At 41.4% G+C, this 25,265-nt stretch overlaps 1 protein-coding gene across 1 annotated transcript in view; it reads left to right on the top strand.

Moving 5' to 3' along the window:
• DIAPH3 (diaphanous related formin 3) overlaps nt 1–25,265 on the top strand; it is a 1,160,230-nt gene that overhangs the window by 592,806 nt on the left and 542,159 nt on the right. The window contains exon 23 of the mRNA XM_073614238.1: nt 11,278–11,407. Coding sequence (XP_073470339.1) covers nt 11,278–11,407 — 130 coding nt within the window. The remainder of the gene's footprint in view (nt 1–11,277; nt 11,408–25,265) is intronic.

The following is a 25,265-nucleotide window of genomic DNA, read 5'->3' as shown; positions in this document are numbered from 1 at the left end:
TGCACTCTTACACACTTGCAGTATTTTGGATCATATGTACAAAGTGAGTGGTCAGGCTAGCCCTGCCTGCAGCTCCTGATCCACTTACAGCTTTGTGGCAGCTTGTAATTCCTCTGCCCAAGAGTCTGATGCTGACTGCCTGGACAGTTGCCCCCTACTAAAGTTCTCATGCCCCTTGGGGTTTTCCTAACCTCCCCGAAGTTTCATACCTTTCTCTGCATTATCTGGGAGAGGACTTTCTGTAACCGTGTCAGACTTCATGGATACATTTTCTTCTTGGTAGCGGGGGGACACAAGTGTGTTTAATTTCATTCTTCTTCAGATTTTGCCAACAACTGCAACTGTCTATGTACAAGTTTGTGTCTCAGGAGCCCTAGACTGATAATATTACTCTTATGCTTAAGGTTACCATCTCTGTCCTTGACACAACATGTACATGCCGAGACCTGGAGCAACCTGTATCTGCCTCATAATCATACTGAACAAACTAGTTGGGGACCATAAAACATATAAAAAACTTAATAGGATATCCCAAGGCAAAACTAAAAATAGGAGTAGAGGAATGGATTAAAAAAAGACAAAAATAAAGGAATTTTGGATAAAAAAAGAGGCTAGATATATTAATGTTAAAGCTCCACATACACCAGTAATATACCAAATACCCAGAATCCCTAAAAATAGGGATAAACCACCAGGTCGCCCGATCATCAGCCGCATCAATTTGTTGTATGCAAGGGTTGTGAAGTACTTAGATTTCTCCAGCCACTGGCAGCCAACGGGATAGCATTATTGAAGGATATTAAAGACACTATAGTATCATTGCAAGATGTTGAAATGGGGGAATCTACTATATTGGCCACAGTGGACGTAGAGACCTTAGACACATATATAAAACAGAGCGATGCAATGGCAGCATTAAAAGGGGCCCTAGAAGGACAGACTGACCTAAAGAAATCACAGAGAGTTCCTTTTGGAAGGTCTATCTATGGCTATGTGTAACAATTATTTCTGGCACCAAAATTTAGTTTAACAAAATAAGGAGTGTGGCCATGGGGACTTAATATGCGCCCAGAGTGGCAAATATATTTTTAAACAAATGGGAGGAGGAGTTTATCTTTACAACGTAGGCCCCAGCTTAAATTTTATTGGAGATTCATAGACCATTTTGAAAGTATGGGAGGGTAAACAAGAAGACTTGGTAGAATGTCTTAGCCATTTAAATAACAACCTGTCTGAGATTAAACTCTCAGGGGAATGGAGTCATGCAGTGATCTGTTTCCTAGGTTTGGAAATCTTTAAACATAATAATAAACTTAAGACTAAAACATATTTCAAAACAGTTGATAAAAATGGCAACATATTCACTAAAAGTTGCCACCATCCCAGTTAGGTGAGAGCTATACCTAAAGGCCAGTTTGTACGAATTAAAAGGAATTGTGATGATGCAAATGATTACATAGCCCAAACAGACAAGTTGATATAAAGGTTTAAAGAAAAGGGATATAACGAAAGCTAACTAGTAAAGGTCAGAAATTAAGTGAACATGTTGGAAAGGGGACTTGCTGTAACCAAAAAGTAAAAATAATGAAATTCAGGATATCACATGTATTACAGGATTTTATTTGCAATATAAAAGCATAGAAACAAGCTGCTGATGATGATAAAAATGATTGGCCTATTTTTCTGAGGGATAATTGCTTGAATAAAATACTCCCTAAAAGACCACAATTTATATACAACAGAGCTCCCCTGATTGAGGAATATAATATCAAAAAACGTATTGGACCCTCCTAAAAGGGCTAAAACGTTTTTAGGGAGAAATGGGTTTTTTACATGTGGAAGATGCAAATCCTCAAAGAATAAGAAAGATTGAAACTTTCACATCCTTGGACGGGAAGGAGTATAAAATAAATGAATTGATTACCTGTAGAACCAGATTTGTGACCTATATTCTAATTTGCCCATGTGGGCTAAGATACATAGGGAGAACAACAAGATGTTTGAATCTTGAATAGGAGAACATGTTAACAATATCCGAAAGGGATTCACACATCATAGTGTGTCCTATGATAGGATAAAGCATAATAGGGATCCCATAGGGGTAGTGACATGCAAAAGCAAATCTCAGAGTGAGACTCAGTGGATACATTGCCCTAATACTTTGCCCAACCCCCCCCCCCCCGGTTTAAACAAGGACATAGACCTACATTGTTTTATTAACAACTTTTAGACCAGATCTAATTGAGTAATTGTTGACATTCAAAGTGTGGAGTATGGGTAAATGGATTGAATTAAATTGGGAAAGTTAATATTGTTTGACCACATAATAGGGATCTTTTTAAAATCAATTATGTGGTTGTTCAACATTAGGATACGATACAACCTTTTAAGGATGTTGTATTTTAGTTGAGGTTTTAAATGTATTTAATCAATTGTACGGTATAAAGAAGGCTATAGTATTATGTTTGTATATTAAAATGTTTTTTTTTTTTTACAAACAAGAACAACAGAGCTGTAATCGTTACATCAGGTACACGTAGTCATTCATTTGACCGCAGAGGCATCAATAGATATCACATTTCTCAAACAACGCACAGAAACACTTTAAATATATTCTACACATAGTATCTGTCGTGCCGGGTCTAATTGAGTGTAAACAGTGGTGTCTCTGTCATAAGGTTTTGGAGGGTAGTCCTTGGACTGTTTACACATGAGTGTCTGGTAAACCAAAGCAAGCCTTCCTGGGTCCCTAACGCCCCAAACGGGATCATACTGTGAAAGGGAGGGGGCGGTTGTAGCCGTAATGAGTGTTTAGTATATTAAGCCTTCAGCAATAGGCCTTAAGATATATGAGTTCATCTACATAATACCTGTAAGTTGGCCCTACCTGTTAAGGTTGGTATAGTAGTTAGAGTAGGAGTAAATATTCTCCTCGTAATGTGTGTGTGGGGGGGCAGCATGTCAAATAAGGGATGTGTAAGAAAGGGTAGGTGTGGGGGACGGAGATTATATCTTTGTAGAGGATGAAAATCGTATGTGAGGAATGTTTATTTGTTTCCAGTACTTGGTTAAATTATGCGTTGCGTTAGAGATCTTGAAAATCCGAGGAATCTCGGAAGTGTAGCCAGCAGGCCCATGTTTTCTGATATTTCGTCGGGTTCTCCTTAGCTTGGTGGATTAAGTTTTCCATTTCCGCTATTTTCTCTACATGCTGCAGCCAGTGGGTAATTTTGGGGGGATTTGTGCTTCTCCACAGGACAGGAATACATTGTTTAGCGGCATTGATGAGGTGTAGTTTGAGGGATTTCTTATACGCTGAGTGTGGTATAGATGTACGATGTAGCAGGTATTGGGCTGGAGAAAAGTCTGGGGTATAAGTAGTGATTCGGGTAATTGCATTGTGGACTTTCTTCCAGAATGGTTTTATGTGTGGGAAATCCCACCAAATATGGAGCAGGGTGCCCAATGTTGAGTTACATCTCCAACAAAGTAGGGAGACACTAGGGTGGTATGTGTGAATTCGCTCCGGTGTGCGGTACCAACGCAAGTAGTTTTTATAGCTGTTTTCCTGTGCTGAGATGTTAATGGATCCCTTATGAATGTGATCATATATGCATTCCCATTCGTCTTTGGATAGGTCCAAAATAAGTTCCCTTTCCCATCTTTGGCTGACCGAGTTGGATTTAGGATCCTTTTTATCGAACAGGAGGGAGTATACCAATGAAATTAAGTATCTCTGTGGTTCCGTCCAGGCACAGAGTGCTTCAAAGGGGGTGTAGTCTCTAGACCATTGTGTAAGAGGATCAGCGCTATTCAAGAAGTGTCTAACTTGTAAGAATTTGTAGAAGGGAATATTACGTTCTGGGAAACGAGAGGATAGGGTAGCGTATGTGTTGAGGTCATTGTTTTGAAAAAAGTGTTGTGCTCTGAGTGGCGGTTCGGAGTGTGGGTGAGATATGTTACCCTCCGAGAAACCAGGAAGGAAGTCAGGGTTTGGATCTAGTGGGGTCATTGGACCTGGTGAGGGCTCAGCTCCAGCATGTTACATGCTGCTTTACAAATGCAAGTAGCATGGGGCCTGTAAGTGGGTGTGTAGAGTTTGCCTTGGGGATTGATTTGAAGTCAATCCGAGGTAAGTGGGAAAGTGGTACTTGCGCAATGGATTCCTCGATCGTAATCCAGTCTTTAGTAGGTCTGTAATATGCCATTCAAATATTCTGGTAAGGTGACAGGACCAGTGATATCTGTGTATATCAGGGAGTCCTAGCCCTCCTTTCGACTTGGGGAGGGTCATTTTTTCCCAGCTTAGTTTCGGAGAGTTGGAAGCCCAAATGAAATTTCTGCATAGTCGTCTGTAATTCGTAAAGAAAGATAGGTGGAGTTTGATTGGGACTGTCTGAATGAGGTATAGGATCCTGGGCAGAACGTTCATTTTTAAGATAGCTATTCGGCCAAACCATGAAAAGTGCCCCGAATTCCATTTGTGGAGGTCCTGCTGGATAGATTTGACTATAAATAAGTAATTCCTATCGTAAAGTTCAGATAGTTTTGCAGGGATTTGGATACCTTGGTACGTAAAGGCGCGTGGTTCCCATCCAAAAGGGAAGTTTGTCTGACATTGTGAGACCAAGATTGAAGGGAGAGAGATGTTTAGGGCTTTTTTATTTTGCAAAATGTATTTGTAGGTTAGAAATCGAGTTGAAGAGGGCGAAGTACCTAGGCAGATTAGGAATGGTGGTTATGGGATCAGAGAGGAAGAGAAGAATATTGCCCCTGTATGCTGCAATTTTGCAGTGTTTGTTTTGGATGTCAATGCCTTTAATGTCTGGGTTAGTCCTTATTTTGCGTAACAGAGGTTCCAGAGTGAGCACAAAAAGGAGGGGGGAGATGGGGCATCCCTGACGTGTGCCGTTTGAGATGGAGAAGCTGTTCGACAGGTGCCTGTTGACTCTGATTCTGGCTGTGGGAGTAGAATATAGTGCCATTATCAATTGAAGTAAATCTGCAGGAAATCCCATAGCCTGTAATGTGGCCGACATGTAGTCCCATGCTACTCTGTCAAATGCTTTCTTTGCGTCGAGGGAAAGGAAAAAGCCCTATTTGGAGGTAGTTGTGAGCCAGTGGTGAATGTTGATAGCCTTTATGGTATTATCCCTGGCTTCCCGTCCAGGGATAAATCCTACCTGATCCAAAGAGATCAGTCTGGGGAGTAGGGGCAGTATGCAATTGGCAAGGACTTTAGCGTAAAGTTTCATGTCCACATTTAAGAGGCATATGGGTCGGTAGTTGGATTCTATTGTGACATCTTTGCCTGGTTTAGGTATGAGCATTATGTGGGCTTCAAGAATGTCTTTATTAGCTTGGGGAGATGAAGATAAAGAGTTAAAAGCCTTGGTGAAGTGACACCCGCTATTATTGTCCCTCCTGTCCTGACAATCCTGGTCTTTGCATTGGTGAATGTTTTGAACGCTATCATGCACTAGTTGAGTATTAGCGTAGGGTACAGCATTGCACAAACTAGGCACACTTTCACAGGGTCTCCCAAGATGCCATCGCATTTTGAGAGACCCGAACCTGGAACCGGTTACAGTTATAAAAGTTAGTTACAAAAAAAAGTGTAAAAAAAAAAAATATATTTATATATAAAATTAAAAAAAAAAATAGTTGTCGTTTTATTGTTCTCTCTCTCTCTATTCTCTATCTATTGTTCTGCTCTTTTTTACTGTATTCTTTTCTGCAATGTTTTATTGTTATTATGTTTTATCATGTTTGCTTTTCAGGTATGCAATTTTTTATACTTTACCGTTTACTGTGTTTTATTGTTAACCATTTTTTTGTCTTCAGGTACACCATTCACAACTTTGAGTGGTTATACCAGAATGATGCCTGCAGGTTTAGGTATCATCTTGGTATCATTCTTTTCAGCCAGCGGTCATCTTTCATGTAAAAGCAATCCTAGCGGCTAATTAGCCTCTAGACTGCTTTTACAAGCAGTGGGAGGGAATGCCCCCCCCCAACCGTCTTCCGTGTTTTTCTCTGGCTCTCCTGTCTCAACAGGGAACCTGAGAATGCAGCCGGTGATTCAGCCAGCTGACCATAGAGCTGATCAGAGACCAGAGTGGCTCCAAACATCTCTATGGCCTAAGAAACCGGAAGCTACGAGCATTTCATGACTTAGATTTCGCCGGATGTAAACAGCGTCATTGGGAAATTAGGAAAGCATTTTATCACACCAATCTTGGTGTGGTCAGATGCTTTGAGGGCAGAGGAGAGATCTAAGGTCTAATAGACCCCACTTTTTTCAAAAAAGAGTGCCTGTCACTACCTATTGCTATCATAGGGGATATTTACATTCCCTGAGATAACAATAAAAATGATTAAAAAAAAAAAAAAATTAAAGGAACAGTTTAAAAATAAGATAAAAAAGCAAAAAAATAATAAAGAAAAAAAAAAAAGCACCCCTGTCCCCCCCCTGCTCTCGCGCTAAGGCGAATGCAAGAGTTGGTTTGGCGTCAAATGTAAACAGCAATTGCACCATGCATGTGAGGTATCACCGCGAAGGTCAGATCGAGGGCAATAATTTTAGCAGTAGACCTCCTCTGTAAATCTAAAGTGGTAACCTGTAAAGGCTTTTAAAAATGTATTTATTTTGTTGCCACTGCACGTTTGTGCGCAATTTTAAAGCATGTCATGTTTGGTATCCATTTACTCGGCCTAAGATCATCTTTTTTATTTCATCAAACATTTGGGCAATATAGTGTGTTTTAGTGCATTAACATTTACAAAAAGTGTGTTTTTTCCCCAAAAAATGCGTTTGAAAAATCGCTGCGCAAATACTGTGTGAAAAAAAAATGAAACACCCACCATTTTAATCTGTAGGGCATTTGCTTTAAAAAAATATATAATGTTTGGGGGTTCAAAGTAATTTTCTTGCAAAAAAGAAAAAAAAATTTTCATGTAAACAAAAAGTGTCAGAAAGGGCTTTGTCTTCAAGTGGTTAGAAGAGTGGGTGATGTGTGACATAAGCTTCTAAATGTTGTGCATAAAATGCCAGGACAGTTCAACCCCCCCCCCCAAATGACCCCATTTTGGAAAGTAGACACCCCAAGCTATTTGCTGAGAGGCATGGCGAGTCCATGGAATATTTTATATTGTGACACAAGTTGCGGGAAAGAGACAATTTTTTTTTTTTTTTTTGCACAAAGTTGTCACTAAATGATATATTGCTCAAACATGCCATGGGAATATGTGAAATTACACCCCAAAATACATTCTGTTGCTTCTCCTGAGTACGGGGATACCACACGTGTGAGACTTTTTGGGAGCCTAGCCGCGTACGGGACCCCGAAATCCAAGCACCGCCTTCAGGCTTTCTAAGGGCGTACATTTTTGATTTCACTCTTCACTGCCTATCACAGTTTCGGAGGCAATGGAATGCCCAGGTAGCACAAACCCCCCCCCAAATGACCCCATTTTGGAAAGTAGACACCCTAAGCTATTTGCTGAGAGGTATAGTGAGTATTTTGCAAACCTCACTTTTTGTCACAAAGTTTTGAAAATTGAAAAAAGAAAAAAAAAATGTTTTTTCTTGTCTTTCTTCATTTTCAAAAACAAATGAGAGCTGCAAAATACGCACCATGCCTCTCAGCAAATAGCATGGAGTGTCTACTTTCCAAAATGGGGTCATTTGGGGGGGGGGGGGGTTTGTGCCACCTGGGCATTCCATAGCCTCCGAAACTGTGATAGGCAGTGAAGAGTGAATTCAAAAATTTACACACTTAGAAATCCTGAAGGCAGAGATTGGTTTTCGGGGTCCCGTACGCGGCTAGGCTCCCAAAAAGTCCCACACATGTGGTATCCCCGTACTCGGGAGAAGCAGCTGAATGTATTTTGGGGTGCAATTCCACATATGCCCATGGCCTGTGTGAGCAATATATCATTTAGTGACAACTTTTTGTAATTTTTTTTTTTTTTTTGTCATTATTCAATCACTTGGGACAAAAAAAAATAATATTCAATGGGCTCAACATGCCTCTCAGTAATTTCCTTGGGGTGTCTACTTTCCAAAATGGGGTCATCTCAAGAAATGACATAGGCAGTCATAAACTAAAAGCTGTGTAAATTAGCTTGTAGACGCTATAACTTTTGCGCAAACCAATAAATATACGCTTATTGACATTTTTTTTACCAAAGGCACGTGGCCGAATACATTTTGGCCTAAATGTATGACTAAAATTGAGTTTATTGGATTTTTTTTATAACAAAAATTAGAAAATATCATTTTTTTTCCAAATTTTCGGTCTTTTTCCGTTTATAGCGCAAAAAATAAAAACGGTAGAGGTGATCAAATACCATCAAAAGAAAGCTCTATTTGTGGGAAGAAAAGGACGCAAATTTCGTTTGGGTACAGCATTGCATGACCACGCAATTAGCAGTTAAAGCGACGCACTGCCAAATTGGAAAAAGTGCTCTGGTCGGGAAGGGGGTAAATCCTTCCGGGGCTGAAATGGTTAAGTATTACCTTGGGGATATGCAGACTAGAATACTGCAATCACTGAGCAGCAAATTATATCACCTGTGATGTATTTCAGTTATCTTGCAAACCAGACCTGTTTGTGGGTTGCAAGGACAGGAGTTGAGAACCACTACCCTACATGCTCAGACCTGACCTTTTTACCTTTGATCTATTTGAAGAATTTATTTGGGTTTGTCTTATTCTTTTTTGCAGTCTGACATTTGTTTTTAACTTATTGGGGCATTGATTTCCTTTTTCCATATTCTGTTATATTCTTATAGTTGGTACATTTCTGATGATGGTACCCCTTGAATAGTTTACACTAATTATCTCATAGATTTCCTACTATATACAGGTAGTCCAGGGTTTCATTTTGTCAAGACAAATTCCTGACTCTCCACACCCATATTCAGATTTTACACTCCAAGTTTATTCCATATGCCTAGTCCCACTCTAGACTATTGCAACTTAACATTCTTGCTGCATGGGACAAGAAGGCACATTGATTTAGAAGAAAGGGAAAATTTGGGACTTTGAATGAGATGTGTGAGAGCAAAAAACAAGTACATTACATGATCGAAGAAGTTTTATTAATAAAAATGCATTGGACCTGGTGCATAGCAGGTATGACGAGCTGATGGGCATAAAATACATATAAACAATATACATTATTGCACAAGCTTAAAATCCAAGGAACATTGTAATATACAAATATGATTAAGTAAAAAACTGCATTAATAAGCTTAACGCGTTTCGTGAATTTGTTCCATTTTTTCAGAAGCAATTGCAGAATTCATGTCTATAAATAATATATATCCAAAATTACCTCAATGAATTGAACAAGGATGCAAGGGAAGGAAAAAACCCAAACACCCCAAATTACTTACTTCACAGCTCTAAAAAAAAGGTCATATAATGCTAAAGCCTGCCGGTAAATGAAGGCCGGGACATATCCCCCCCGGGAGCTGGGGGGGGGGGGGGGGCGTCAAACTGCAGGCAGCCAAGGCGGAGAACACCACACTCCAGGGAACAGCTCCAATCTGTGTGAAATGTAAAAACAGTATGATCAACAGAAACAGTGTGGTGTAACTAGTCAGGGGCAGAGAGCCCATAAAAAAACAGAAAAGACAGCTGATCATGTAATGTAAACAGAGCCGGTAATCGGCTATTTTTTTTTACTCATGATGATAGCGTGAGGAAAAAAAAAAGCTGATCACTGGCTTCTTTCAGAGGGGCATCGGTCCTGAACATGGAGAGCCTCTGCTGCCTCATATGTGCCCACAAGTGCCACCTATCAGTGCTGCCCATCAGTGCCTCATCATCAGTACTGCCTATCAGTGCTCTTCAGTGCTACCTCATCAGCACACTGATAGGCATTTTGTTTATCAAAAAATGAAAACCCCAGTAGTGATTAAATACCACCAAAAGAAAGCTCTTTTTGTGTGAAAAAAAATGATAAAAATCTCTTGTGGGTATGGTGTTGCAATTGTCATTCAAACTGCGATAGCACTGAAAATTGGCCTGGGCATAAAGGAGGTATACATGCACAGTAGGCAAGTGGTTAAAGCTTTATTAAACCCAAATGCAAACATTTTTTATATTGCAGCATTTTTTTTTTTAGCACATTTATTTTTTCTCCTTATTTTCACCAGGTCATCTTGCCAGTAAATCTGCTGTACTTCAAAAAAAACAGCTATCCTGCTGATATAGCAGTTAGAGGGCTGAGATAAACCATTAGCCGCTGACAGGGGCTTTGTGCAGGGGCTCCTCCATAGCTTCCAGGGTCTCCTGCTCTGCATCTGCTGGTGACTGTGAAGGAGAACGGCCATTTTCCTCACGCCATCTTTGTTTCTTCCCCGCGCCGGCTGCATGAACTATGAGTAAGTCGGTGTGGTGCTTGTGCCCTATTTTTCAGATACAACAAATCTGGTGCTGGTGTGAGAGCAAGGGAGCCGCTCCAAGCGCCACCAGTGCCATCTTGGCTGCAGCCAAGTCCCCTGGCTGGGAAGAAGTCTGTGAGCTTTTGAAGCTGCAGGGGTGTCTTCAGATGTCTTAACATGGTGCAGATTGAGTGGAGGAGGGATCCCTGGTCAGAGTAAGCAGATGATCGACCTGAATGTTGCTTTGAAGTCGTTTAACATCCGGGGAGTCAGCAGAGCTCACTCAGAAAGCCGCCATCCACTGCGCCAGCTGAACACTCCCCTCTGTAAAAAAAAAATGTAAGCGTCTCCTTTAAGTTTGAAAGCCATTGCATGAGCATGCACAATATAAAGCGTGACATGTTGGGTATCTATTTACTCAGCGTAACAACATCTTTTATTTTCCAAAAAATTTGGGTTATATTTTTTTGGGTTTTTTTTGCATTAAAGTTAATTAAAATGTATTTTTTTCCCCCAAAAAACAAAAAAAAATGAAAAAAAAAAGTCAACGGTCTCTGCTAAAAAAAATATATATATATAAAATGTTTGGGGGTTCTAAGTATATTTCTAGCAAAGTCCTGGTTTTAAAGTGGTTAAAAAAAAAAAAAAACCTTTGTGCAGCTCTATCTGTCTCAAAAAATAAAGATAAAAATGTAATTTGGGCACAGTGTTACATGACTGAGTAATTGTCCTTCAAACAGCACTGAAAGCTGAAAAAGGGCCTGGGCCAGAAGGGGGTGAAAGTTTCCAGTCTTGATTTGATTAAACACAAATGCACTTGTTGCAATTTCTGTCACAGGATTATTTAATTTATTTTTTTGTTTTTTTTTTCCCCTCCTGTAGATGAAAGATACTAAATCTGTTGATCAGAAGACAACACTTATCCATTTCTTGGCTGAACTGTGTGAGAAGAAATTTCCTGATGTATTAATATTTGTGGAAGATATCCAAACTGTAGAAAAAGCAAGTAGAGGTATGTACTGTGAAGCAAGATTGATCATTGTGGCCTGTGCCATTATTCATACAAAATACTTATATAGATTTTTTTTTGCTGTAGAGTCAGTCTACAGCCTTTGTTATTTAGGTCTGACTCACCATCTAGAACCATGACTTTCTTAAAGTGGTTATAAAGCCTAAACATTTTTTATCCTAAAGCGAATTTCCACTTGTTTTTCAGTTTATTAAAAGTCTCGGTTCTCTCCCCTGCCTCTCACTGGCATCACTAGTGTGGGCACCCGGCTTGTGACTTCACAGCCAAGTACGCACTGCGCATGCGTGAGTCGCGCTGCACTATGCTGAATGGTCGAGCAATCTTCTGGGACCTGTGACATGTCCCAGAAGATTGCAGGGAGACAGGGGGAGAGGAGGAAATGTCTAGGCGGTGCAGGCGGAAGTGGGAGCTAGGTACCTGTCAAAACTGTTTTTTGTTTTTTTTCATTCTATTTCCTTTTATTTAGTTTTTTTATTTGCATTTACCATCACTTTAGAGCCTACATCATACGCAGGATTAAATTGATAAAACATGCAGCACAGGTTTTCCATGCAGCACAGTTTTTGTCTACTTTTTTTTTTTTTTACTCTGGAGAAGCACAAGAAATGATTCTGAGTTCCAGTCCCTGGAACGTCTGTTAACAGTTATTATAGGTACAACTCATGGTACATTAGCATTATTATGTAAGTATAGTTAAAAAACCAAAAAAATCTACATTGTGAGATTCATATATACTGTGTGTGTGTGTAATATATTACACACAGTGTGATTACCTTACGCATCACTCCTTGAGATAATCTAGCGTCATTCTATGCTATTTTTCTAAACTGAACTATTTCTTCATTTTAATGTAATACATTTTTATTAGTTTGAAAAAAATATGCATAACAAGCAAGTCAAAGTTGAATTGTACATTCAAATTGTTTAAACAGGAAAAAAAAGGATAAATAATTAGTTATTCATATTTATGGGTAAAACTCAACATGTTCAGTAGAAACAATAAGGCAATGTGAACAAGGTGCAACACCGGTTGCTTCTTTATATCATATCAATATTAGAACTACCTTATGATCGCAATATAGGTAAAGGTTGCTCTTAAACTGGAGTATATTTCCAGGGTCAAAAGATGGGACAGTGTACTAGCCAGTAACGTGTTCTTGTTGCAAAATTGTTCCCATACAGCCCACCTATTGTGAAACTTAAAGTGGTGTTCCGGCCGGAATTATACTTTTTAAATAAAAATACCCCTATAATACACAAGCTTAATGTATTCTAGCAAAGTTAGTCTGTAAACTAAGGTCTGTTTTGTTAGTTTATAGCAGTAGTTTGTTATTTTATAAACCTACAGCAGGCCGTGGCCATCTTAAGTGTGGACATCTGAAGCCAGACTGTATTTCTTCCTGGATCTCATCCTTGCAGATCTCACACATGCTCAGTGCAGCACAAGCAGTGTAATAGGTTTCAGGTCAGGTTTCCATAGCAACGGCAGTTTCAGAGGAAGTTGCCGCCCCTTCCCAGAAGGCATTGTAAACAGGAAATGATGCACATATCTCAAAACCAAATGGTTTGGAGGAAATGGTTGGCTGTGAGCCTTCAGGGGACATAAACATAATGTCCTTGTACCACAAGGAACTTTTAAATTCAGCCCACTGGGCCCATGCTACAGTGTAACGTTTAAGGTTGTCTCTGGCTATAAGAGTAAGTTCTTCCATGAGGCAGGTGTTTTCCACTGCCTGTATCCAAGTTTTCAGTGAAGGAGCAGAAGGTTGGCCCCAGATGGCAGGAATGAGGGCTTTGGTGGCGTTCTACAATTATGGAGTGAGGGAGCGCTTATAAGAACTTACTGGGTCCATAGTGTTGTGCAGGAGTATAATCCATGGGTAAAAAAGAACCCATTATTCAATTAACGAGATGAATGACATTTGCCCGGAAGGGTTGAATTACCGGACACGACCACCAGATGTGAGCGTGAAAAGCTGTGTTCCCTCAATTCCTCCAACACAGAGGGGAACTGGAGGGGAACATATTGTGCAGTTTAGCTGGGGTATAGTGTCATCTTGCCAACAGCTTGTAGTTCATTTCAGCCGACTTAGAGGGGATTGAAGATACATGAGTAAGCTGTAATATTTTATCTCTGATCATCAGAAAGGTGAGAGCTAAGGTCGGACTCCCATTTGTTGAGGAATTCCAGATATGAGGGGTTATGAAGCTGGACGAGAGCTTTATAAATCTGTGAAATACAGTGGAGAGGAGGATCTTTATTGAAGAACATATATTCAATCGGTGTTAAATCTTGTGTATTTCGGATTGGGCGAGGTAGAGAACGGAAGAATTGTTGTAACTGTTTGTATCTCCATCGGTCCATGAAAGTGATCTGTTTGGGTCCGAGGATATCCGTTTGAGGTTACACGCTTAAGTGAGATGGTGAAGTAGGAGAGGACCTTTTTCGTAGCTATGTGAATCTTTCAACTGATTGACCACCTCCCCCACTTTGGGGCCAATGGGGACTTCCACTTATGCAGCAGAGTTAGTCATGCTGCAAACATCACCTGCATAAAGATAGCTCTCGTAAAGGGAATTTTCTCCACATCTACACTCAATACTGCCATCAAAAGGTTAAGCTGAAGGATAATAACTGAGATTTTGGAGAACAATCTTGCCACCGCATTCCAGAAGCTGTGGGGGGCAGTACCATAGCATATGGCTTAGAGTGCCGACATGGCCACAGCCTCTTCAGCAGAGATTAGAAGACCCTCCTGAAAATGTAGACATCATGTAAGGAGTGAGATACCACCTTAGGTGGATTTTCTGAGCCATTTCCCAATATGTAGAGCATTTGGAAAACATGAGGTTATGGAGAATAGCCTTTTGCCATTATTGGTGAGAAGTGCTCAACTTTAATTCAGTTTCCTATTTGCATAAGGGTTTGGGTTTATTAAAGACCAAGTTTAGATTGCAACAGGTTGTAAAATAGTGTTATCCCTTTCACTGTGGTATTCAAAGCATTCCAAAAGTTCCATGTCTGAGGAGGGCATGGCGACCACAGGCTAAGATGGCCACTTAGGAATCCAGCTCCGTCCTGCTGCCCAAAATTACGACCCATCCACGAGCCCCAGCGCAGTGTGTATAGCCACAGGTGCCTTTACCTGGCTCCTGGCTCACGGGATGTTCCTCAGAAGGAGAGATGAGCCGCAGCTCCGCAAACTATCTGGATTCTTTGCTCCGATTAAAAAGGAGCCATCACAAAATGGCATCTTGTGGCCGCTGGCGGACTTCTAGCGCAGCCTCCTTCATATTCCCTCAGGCGGATAGGGAGACAGAGGAGGACACAGTTTATCTGTATCCCCTGATACCCGCAGCCTTGTTAAGTCCCACCCAAGGCAAAAATCGGACACAGATGAGACAGAGGGACCCTGCATGGAGGTATGTGGCCCCTCTACAACACCAAGCATTGTGACCTCTGACCTTTTTGCCTCCTTTCCCACAGTGGGGCAGCAAGGTCTGACATTGTCATGGAAGACATGCTTCTATCCCTCCGCTCTTCACTACAAGCTGATATGTTCCCTTGTTTTAAGAAATACGCAGTGGATGTTCAAGATCTGGGAGATAGGGTGAACCACTTAGAGGAGACTATGGGCACATGCTTAAAATCCTATAAAGATATAGTCAAAGTCCCTCAGCCCATAAGGAAGAAATCACATGGCTAAAGTCTAAAGTTGCGGAAATGGAGGATCGCTCCAGATGCAACAACCTGAAGATTAGAGGGGTCCCTGAGTCCATGCAGCCATCACAACTTCCCCACTATGAACCTCTTCCAAGCACCAGCACCGTCACTGTCACAGGCCGACCTCACGGTCGACAGGATCCACAGAATCCCTAAACCATTGTTCCTTCCAGAAGAGGTTCCACGAGACATCCTCCTCAGAATGCACTACTTTCAAGGGAAAGAAACGGTACTCCTAGCATTGCCGTAAAAAAATGCAACTCCCAAAATGTGCTGCTTCTATACAGGTTCTTCTGGACCTCTCTGCACATACCCTACAAAGGCATAAAAATCTGATTTCTATAACCAAGGCCTTACACAACCATGATATAGGTTATCAGTGGAAATAACCTGCCACCTTAAAGATTTCCCATGATGGCTCCACCACCTTCATCAACACTATTCAAGAAGGGCTGCAAATCCTAAAGGAATGGAAGATAGTCCCAGAAAACACGCCAGAATCTGCAAAACCACATCCACCAACCTGGCCATCCTTGGACTGGAACAAGACATCACACAAGCGCAGTGATAAGAAAAAATCCAAGATGGGCAATCATACTTGACCACTCCACTTGCAAGCCACAATTGTGAGTAGCAGACACTCCTCCTTTGCTTTGCTTTAAGACGATAAGTTCCTTCTTCTCTCCCTTTGATACGCAGCATAGCTGCACCAAGTTTATTGATGAACCACTTTTTTTACCCATATATGGATCAAAAAGCTTGGATCGGCTACACCTCGATGGCGCTTATCACATAAATCCTCTCACTTCTCTACTTACTCACGGATGGGAATTGACAACTCCATGTTTTACCACCATTACAATGGCACTTAAACTCTTATCCTTAAATGCCGGAGGTCTGAATCACCAGGCCAAAAGATTTTTCATATGGAAAGAAGCCAGCAAGTCAAATGCCAACGTGGTAGTCGTACAAGAGACTCATTTTAAAGCTTCAGCTGCTCCGAAATGCCAGCATAAATACTTCCCCATTATGTTTTCAGTGGGCTATTCCTCTAAAAAAAGAGGGGTTCTAATTGTCATTAAGAACTCTGTCTCATTCAAGCTACAATCCTCCATAATTGACACCGAAGGTCGCTATGTTTTACTGGTATGTCTTATTAATGAACGGTTATATACGATTGTGGGGGTCTGTGCTCCAAAATTGGAGACATGGCTCCTTCTATCGTACTCTATTTAAATGTATTGCCAAAAACAAGCAAGGTAATCTCATTGGATGTGGAGATATGACCTTAGTAGTAGACCCTAAATTGGATTCCACCTCTAATAGGAGGGCCAGGTTGTTCTCTCTAGCTAACCTCATGCTTAAGGAAGATGTTTACAATGTGTGGAGATGCTTACACGCATCAGAAAAAGATTACACATATTACTCACCCAAAATCAATTCTTTTTCAAGAATTGATTTATTCTTGGTGGACACTTGGTTACTGCAACAGGTCTCCTGCTCTGACATAGCGGATATTACATGGTTGACCATGTCGCTGTTTCAATTACGATCTCACAGCGGGTCCCCTGTCGCCCAAATATGATCTGATACTGTAACACTAAACTGATCAATGACCCCACCACCAAGGATATAATCAATCGATATCTAGAAGAATGCTTCACCTCTAATTATGAACCGGGTGTTGACATATTTAACATGTGGAATGCCTTAAGGTGTATGTCAGAGGGGTAATGATCCAATTAGGAGCTAGAGCAAAAAAACTTAGATCTGCTAACTTCCGAGTCACATCAGAACTAAAAGACATAGAGCAACTAAATAAAGTGAACCCAGATCCCTAAAATGCTCTCCATCTATCTAATCTATGCATGGAGCTTCGCTCTATACTTCAAGACCACTATGATCTTATCCTGAAACAACTCAAATTAAAATAATATTCCTCCCATAGCAGGGCTTGGAAATTTCTTGCGTCTAGACTCAAAACCTGGAGAGTCAAAGTTAAAACCCCATTTCTATACCATCCTTCCACAAAACAAAAACTAACCCCAAACAAATAGCAGACTATTAGGGGTCATTATACCACTTTAAGGATGACCCGGCTACCCCACAACAGACACAATCTCCTCCTTCCTGGAGACCCTAAACTTGCACTTGGTGACCACTTTAGACTTAGAAGACTTAAAGGGGTTGTAAACTCTTGTTTTTTTTTTCACCTTAATGCATCCTATGCATTAAGGTGAAAAAACTTCTGGCAGTGAACGGCCCCTCCAGCCCACCCCCCCCCCGTGTTACTCACCTGAGCCCCGTAATTCCCTCAGTGGAGATGTGCTCTCCCTCTCTGCACAGGGTCCCAGCTCTTGATTGGATAGATCAATAGCAGCACAGCCATTGGCTCCCGCTGCTGTCAATCAAATCCAATGATGCAGGGGGCGGGGCCGAGTCCGGCATTCGTGTCTATGAACGCAAATGCTGGACTCGGGAGCGCACATGTGTGGTAACCCCCCGGGAGTTCTCCTAGGACGTTATCTGATGCGAGGCGGGAACCGCTGAGGGACCCCAGAAAAGGATGATCAGGGCCACTATGCAAAACGAGCTGCACAGTGGAGGTAAGTATGACATGTTTGTTATTTAAAAAAATAAAACACGAAGCCTTACAATCTCTTTAAACCGACAATTCTCCAATGCTGAAATACTTAAAATAATTTGCTCCTTACCAAATGGGAAATCACCTAGTCTGGACGGACTCCCCTGTGAATACTACCAGGCCTTTGGCTCCAGTTTGGCCCCCTACTTAAAATCTCTGTTCACCACAGCAGCTAACAAAGCAGTTTTTCCTCCTGAGATGTTAAAAGTGCATATCATAACACCCCCAAAAACAAGGAAAGACCTAGACTGTCCTGCCAATTTCAGACCTATTTCCCTGCTCAATGCAGATGTCAAACTTAATGCCAAGCTCCTAGCAGAAAGACTGAAAGAGATACTACCAAAACTGATAAAACCAGACCAACCAGGTTTGTAACGAGATAAAAAGAAAAGAGGGGTGCACCAGCCATGTGCATTATCTTTTTGTAAAAGTGTTTATTAAATAAAATAGTAAAGGAAAATTACTCACAAACGGTAGTGGAACAAGGTGCAATGTGAAGACTGCACCGACTGCTGAGCTCTGAGGAAGAAAGGATGTGCCCTTTGAAACGCGTCAGCGGGCAGTGACGCTTGTGTGCTCTACGATCTTTGGAAGGTCTTGCTCATCTTAGTCGGTGCAGTCTTCACATTGCACCTTGTTCCACTACCGTTTGTGAGTAATTTCCTTTACTATTTTATTTAATAAACACTTTTACAAAAAGATAATGCACATGGCTGGTGCGCCCCTCTTTTCTTTTTATCTCGTTGTTTATTAGGATTCCCCATCCTTGAGGGCAGCAAGGTCTGTGTCGTTGTATCATCTGTCTGACCATCCACTTGTGCGTAGGAGTTATTTCTTTTTATGCTATCAACCAGGTTTGTACCTGGTAGGCAGACATCTGACGCCACCAAACGGTGATTGATAATTGATATTGTACAAGCCACTGAACGTAGTTTTCTCTGCTCTTCTCAATTGACGCGGAGAAGGCGTTTGACTGAGTGCACTGGACCTATATGTCACTTGCCCTACGCAGGTTTGGTTTTCAGGGAACAATCTTATCTGCAACCCTAGCACTATACTCTTCTCCTTAGGCCCAGGTATATATGGAGGGCATGCTGTTGAAAACTTTTTCATTTTAAAATGACACTAGGCAACGGTGTCCACTTTTGCCAACAATCTTCAATCTGCTGATTGAACCACTGGCAGAAAAAAATCCGCTCGGAACCACAAATCACAGGATTCCTCTTTCGTGACAAGCGCCACATCATTAACTTATTTGCAGACAATATTATTTTTTGTTTCGATAATGTTTATTGAGTTTTTAAGTAGAAGAGTGAACAGTCATCAACATATATCACATTGGAATCAAGATACAAACATATGAAAATTACATATCAGGTGTGTGGTTCAATACCCGCAGACACCCCAAATGGGTTCATACTGTGTCGCGGAGGGTCAAGGGCCACACCACTTCTGTTGAGTTAAAGCGGTTGTGAGAAATATATTATGTAACAACTGGAATAGGCTTAACAACTCTTACCAGAAAATGATAAAAATATTGCTGTAGAGAATATACAACTTGAAAATGCGGGTTATGAATGAACTGGTATGTGTCTAAAGTATTTGTAGTATCTTGAGCGTACCTGGTACGCGTATCTATGATGAACTGTATGTAACTATGTATTGAAAAATGTAATAAAGTAAGGTAGGTTAAAAGAAAATAAGGAGGTGAAGGGGAGGTAAAGAGGGGAGTTAGTAAGAGGGGAAGGAGGTAGAGAACAATGTAGTGGACTCGATATGAAAAGTAGAAGTGGATCGAGTGTGCGTTGGTGATATCAGAGAATTATTAGGTAAGTTTTTGAGCGTACCACTGTGACCATGGGTGCTATAGCTTATGTATTTTAGAGTACAAAGGTTTACCTTTCACTAGAATCGATTCATATGCGTAGTGAGAGTGCACTAGCGTTATGACTTCTGTTAACGTTGGGGATATGTTTGTTTTCCATCGTCTAGTTATGAGTAGTCTGGTGGCTAAGAGTATGTGTGTAATTACAAGTCTGAAAGATGGCGGCAGTAATTCAGTGTTCATATTCAGAATTGCTAACGGTGGATAAAGTGTGAAGGGAAAGCGGCATATGTCCCGTATAGTGCGTCCCACATCGTTCCATAGGTTCGTTAAGGCTGGGCAGGACCATAGAATATGGGATATGGTGCCTATTTGATTACAATCCCTCCAGCAGGTGGGTGATGAATGTGGGTGGAATTTGGACATTCTCTGAGGTGTTAAGTACCATCTCATATGTATTTTGTGAGTTAGTTCCCATAGAGAAGTGCAGCTGGTGGTTTTATAAATTGATTTTAAGGCTGTTTGCCATTGTTGATCAGAAAAGTGAGTCTGTAAGTCTGTCTCCCAGTCTATGTAAGGTTTAGATTTGTGGAATACTGTTTTTTCTTGCAATGTCGAGTAGAATGGTGAGGTGCCTTTGATAGGTGTGTTAGTTGAGAAGTAGTAGTTCCATATTTTTAATGGTATTTCACCTTCTAATTGTGGGTGTACTGTGAGACATTTTTGGATCCTATAGCAATTGAAGAAATCCGTGGTGGGTGTTTGAAATGTTGCTTGTATTTGTGTTAGGGTTTTATGCAGTATCTTAGATCTAAGGTCAGAGGTGTAGGGTGTTTGGTCTGCTATCCATTTAGGTATGGTCAGGTCAGGGGATAGTAATTGGAGGGTTTGGATAGGAATTTTGATGCGTTTAGTAGGTAATTGGGACCATTTGATGGAGTGTAACAGTCTCCCGGCTTTAACCGAAGCTTGAATGGTCGGTGAATATAACTGAAGATTTGGTTGATAGGTTGTGGTGCTATATAACCAACATTTAAGGTTATTACCTGGCGTCATGGTGTTCTCAATGTTCCCCCATAATGTGGTTGGATGTGTGTTTGTCCAGTCCTTCATTTGAGATAGTATGGTGGCTAAATAGTAATCTTTAATGTCTACATAACCCATGCCTCCTGCTATTTTGTGTTTCACAGTTTTCTGGTGACTACACCTGGATCTTTTACCTTGCCAAATGTAGTGATGTATAATGGACTGGATAGATTTGAGGTATGAGTTAGTAAGCGGAATAGGTAGAGCAATTTAGGAAGTATGAGTATTTTAAAGGCTGCCAATCTACCAGACCAGGAAAATTCAAATTTGGAAAGTGTGGAGGTCTCTTTAATAAGCATTTGTTTTGCTTCGTTGTAGTTGTTACTAAAAAGATGTCTGGTAGATTTGGTAAGCGTGATTCCTAAATATGATATGCCTGACTCTGCCCATGGGTACTTATAAATGTTGCGTAGAAGATTGCTGGATATAGCATCCAAACCTAGGTCTAGAATGTTTGACTTATTTCCGTTTACCTTATAATAGGAGATGGAACTAAACCTTTGTAACACAGATTGTATCGAAGCCAGGGAGGATATAGGGTTGGTTATCATAATTACATCATCGGCAAATAAATTGATCTTGTGTTCTACTAAACCTATTTTGAATCCCGTAATGGTCTTGTTTGTTCTGATATGTTCAGCCAATGGCTCCATTATTAAATTGAAAATAAGGGGCAGCCTTGGCGAGTGCCATTAGAAATCGGAAATGGTTTAGACAGCATCTCAGATGTGTACACCTGGGCTGAGGGTGTTGAGTATAAAGCCATTATTGTGGAAAGAATGTGGCCTTGTAAGCCGAATTTAAGAAGAGCAGCTCGGAGGTATGACCAGTTGACCCTGTCGAACACCTTCTCTGCATCCAAAGATAGGAGCAGAGAAGGCGTTCGTTCAGACTCTGCATTATGATTTATATTAATGATTCTGCGGGTTGCATCAAACGTTTGCCTACCTTTCGTGAATCCGGATTGGTCTGGGTGGATTAGGGATGGCATAATGTTGTTGCTATGAGCTTAGCATAAATTTTAGTGTCAAGATTGAGAAGCGATATGGGCCTGAAATTTTGTGGTGAGGTGGGGTCCTTGCCTGGCTTCGGTAGCGTAATTATTAATGCATTTAACATTTCTTGTGGGAGAGAAGAGGAGGAGGCAGCGTCATTGCACATTTGAGCCAAGAATGGAGCCAGAATGTGATCAAATTGTTTATAGTACTCCCCAGTGAGACCGTCTGGTCCAGGGGATTTGTTAGAAGGAAGAGAGGTGATGACCTTTAATACTTCTTCTGAAAAGAATGGGGTATTCAGCATTGTTAGTTGTTTGGGGGATACTTTTGGAAGATTCATTTCTTTTAAAAAGTCGTCTATATCTTTTATGGTTGGTTGGTTAATATTGAAGTCATCTTTTAGATTATAAAGTGTGTTATAATATTGACTAAACACCTCTGCTATGGCTTGGGGGTCTATCAGTTTTTGTTTTGTGGTGGGATGATAAAGGTGTGGTATCTTTGTTTTAGCATGACCTTTAATCCTGAGTGCCATAGCTTTACCTGCCTTATTCCCTGTGGAGTAGTGATTGGCCTTAAACTGTTTTTGGGTTTTGTCATATGATTCTAGTGGTAAGTTTCGTAATTCTTGTCTGAGAAGTTCAAGTTTTTCTTTAAGTTTAGGATCAGGGTTTTTTTGGTTTTGATCTTCTGTGGTTTTGATTTGGGAGGTAAGGGTATCGAGACACTGTGTTCTCCTCCTCTTCTTTCTAGCACCTATTTGGATAAGAATCCCTCTAATGACCGCTTTATGAGCATTCCATAGTATAATATTATTTGGGGTTGTTCCTTGGTTTAGAGCAAAAAGTTATTCTAAGTGTTTACGGATAGTGGCAGAATGTTCAGGTGTTTGTAGGATTGCGGCGTTGGCTCTCCATATCTTCGTTCGCGGAGAAGTCGGCAAAGAATCGATGTTGATCGACACTGGTGCATGGTCAGACCAGGTTATTATGTCTATGGATGATTCAGAGACTTTGGGTAAAGTCCACTTGTCTACAAGGAAGTAATCGATTCTGGTATATGAATTGTGTCGGTGGGAAAAGGAGTAGTCCCTCTCGGTGGTATGGTGGCATCTCCATACATCATACAAATCATTGTGTCGTAGAAAGTTTGCCACCGGTGAAGGATGTCTGGATTTGCGAGAGGAGGCATCAAGGGAGGTATCAGGGACAATGTTGAAATCTCCACATATAATGAGGTTCCCTTGGCGGAATTTGATGATTTTGGGTATCAATTTAGAAAGGAATTTAATTTGTTTGGTATTAGGCACATAAACTGTGACAATATTGTATCTAGCGTTGTCTAGAGTGCAATCTAGAGCTAGATATCTTCCATCAGGGTCAATCATACTGTTGTGGAGTGTAAAGTTGATAGTGTTTTTGATCGCAATCATAACCCCATTTTTCTTAGAGGGGCCTGAAGCCTGGAAGATGTGGGTAAAAGATTTGTTGGTGCAGTGTGGTTCTGCAGATCTTTGGAAGTGTGTTTCTTGCACACATAGGATATCACAGGCAGCTTTTTGGGCTGTGCGCCACAGAGAAGCTCTTTTTACCGGATGATTTAGCCCCTTAGTGTTAAGTGAGAGGAATTTGGGCATCTTGGCAAGTGTCGTAAAATGTGTGGTGCAAGTTCTTACTCACAGTTGGTTGGTACGTTCTTCCGAGTAGGTTGATTTGCTGAAGAGGTTCTCGAGTCCTTCGCTTTTGTGTGCTCTCGGGAGGGGAGAGATGTGGGGTAAGAAAACTATAAGATGAGGTTAAAATTAAGCTTTAGCAATGAACAAAGGGTAAACAAAAATTTAAACAAGAACTGACAGCAGTAAAGTGAACTAGGACTGCTGTGTATTTTTGGGGTGAAAGTTTGTGGAGTAAATTGCAACAAGCAAGGCATCCGACCGGAGATGCAGTAGATTGGGTTATGTGTGTACCCACTAATCAGATAGAGGTTAGTGCGTACCAGTATGGTGGGTTCCGTAGGAGGGAGGAGCGTTTTCCCTGCGATTGGGTTGTGATGGTGTAGATGGATCAGGAATGATTCCCCATGAGTGGAGCAGTTTGAGGCCTTCTTCCACTGTGGAAATGTTATGTTTGATCCCGTTTTTGGTGACTACGAATTTGGTAGGAAAACCCCACTGGTAAGGGATCTTGTGATTATTGAGTGGCTTGGTTATAGTGTTTAGTTGTTGTCTCAGTTGACGAGTATACTGCGAGAGATCAGCGTACAATTGGAGATTAGCGTACGGGGCTGGGAGCTGACCGAGATGCCTCGATTTGATCAGAAGTTGATCTTTAGCATGAAAAAAGTGTATTCTCATCAGAGTGTCGCGTGGGATTTCTGCTGGGAGGTGTGGGGGTTTGGGGAGGCGATGAATTCGGTCTATTATGGTTTCCATAGGTGTGAGATCAGGTAGGAGTGTGGAAATTAGTTTTCTGGCATATGTGTTGAGATCTTGCGGTAGGGATGTTTTAAGGGATCCCTCTGATCTTTACATTGTTACGGCGGGACCTGTCCTCGAGGTCCGCCATTTTGGCCCTCATCCAATGGTGTTCCTCTAGCGTATGGTCGTGTGCATCGACAAGATCATTGACAGTTTCTGTCTTTTCTCCTACTTGTCTTTCCACAAGGTGCTTTTTTTGCCCCATATACTGCATTCGTGAGGAGAATCTGTTAAACATAGTGGAAATGTCATTGTGAAGGGAGCTCTGAAGGGAGATGAGCATCTCCTTCATTGTAGTATCTAACACAGGCTGATTTGTGGTAGGAAAGGCCGCTATGGGGGATGGATGAGCAGGGATGGCATCAGATACAGGGCTCACCTCATTCACTGCCGATTCTGCATCCAGCCGCATCTGCGATTTTGCTGGGCTGTTTCCAGCTGATGAAGCAGGAGAAGATGGTGAGGCATCTGGGGAGTGGATGTGCGGGGTTATTTCAAATCCATCAGCGTCAGGGAGGTCTGTATAGGCCGCTGTGTGTCCGTGCTCAGGGCCGTGGGCGCCATCTTGGATTTTCGGCATTGTAAAAAAGTCTGTCAGTTTTCTAGGCTGACGGTATTCCTTTCTTTTGCGGTTCATTCCGGACCCTGTGGGAGTAAATTCCGGTGTGCTGGTAGTCTGTGTATTCGCTGAAGGCTACCAGAATAGCGGGGATGCCGTGATAAAGTCTGGTCGGTGCTGAGCTGTGTGATTACACGTCCATCTTGCTCGGCAGTTAGCCATGCCCCCAGACAATATTATTTTGATGTTAACAAACCCTTAAGCCTCACTTCCTAGGGCCCACGCTATTCTAACAGAATTCAGCCAGCTGTCATATTATAAGGTTAACCACTTCCCACCCACCCACGTCATATGACGTTGTGGACTTTGAGCGGGTATATCTGAATGATGCCTGTAGTTACAGACATCATTCAGATATTGCTGGTTTCAGCCAGCGAATCTCTACACCATAGGAATGAACATAGCGGCTGTTCCGCCGCTTGATCGTTCTTACGGGAGGCGAGCGGGGACGTCCCCCCCTCCCACCGC

Source organism: Aquarana catesbeiana, linkage group LG02 (genome assembly GCF_042186555.1).
Source record: "Aquarana catesbeiana isolate 2022-GZ linkage group LG02, ASM4218655v1, whole genome shotgun sequence".
NCBI lineage: Eukaryota > Metazoa > Chordata > Amphibia > Anura > Ranidae > Aquarana > Aquarana catesbeiana.
This window is presented reverse-complemented; position numbering and strand designations above follow the sequence as displayed.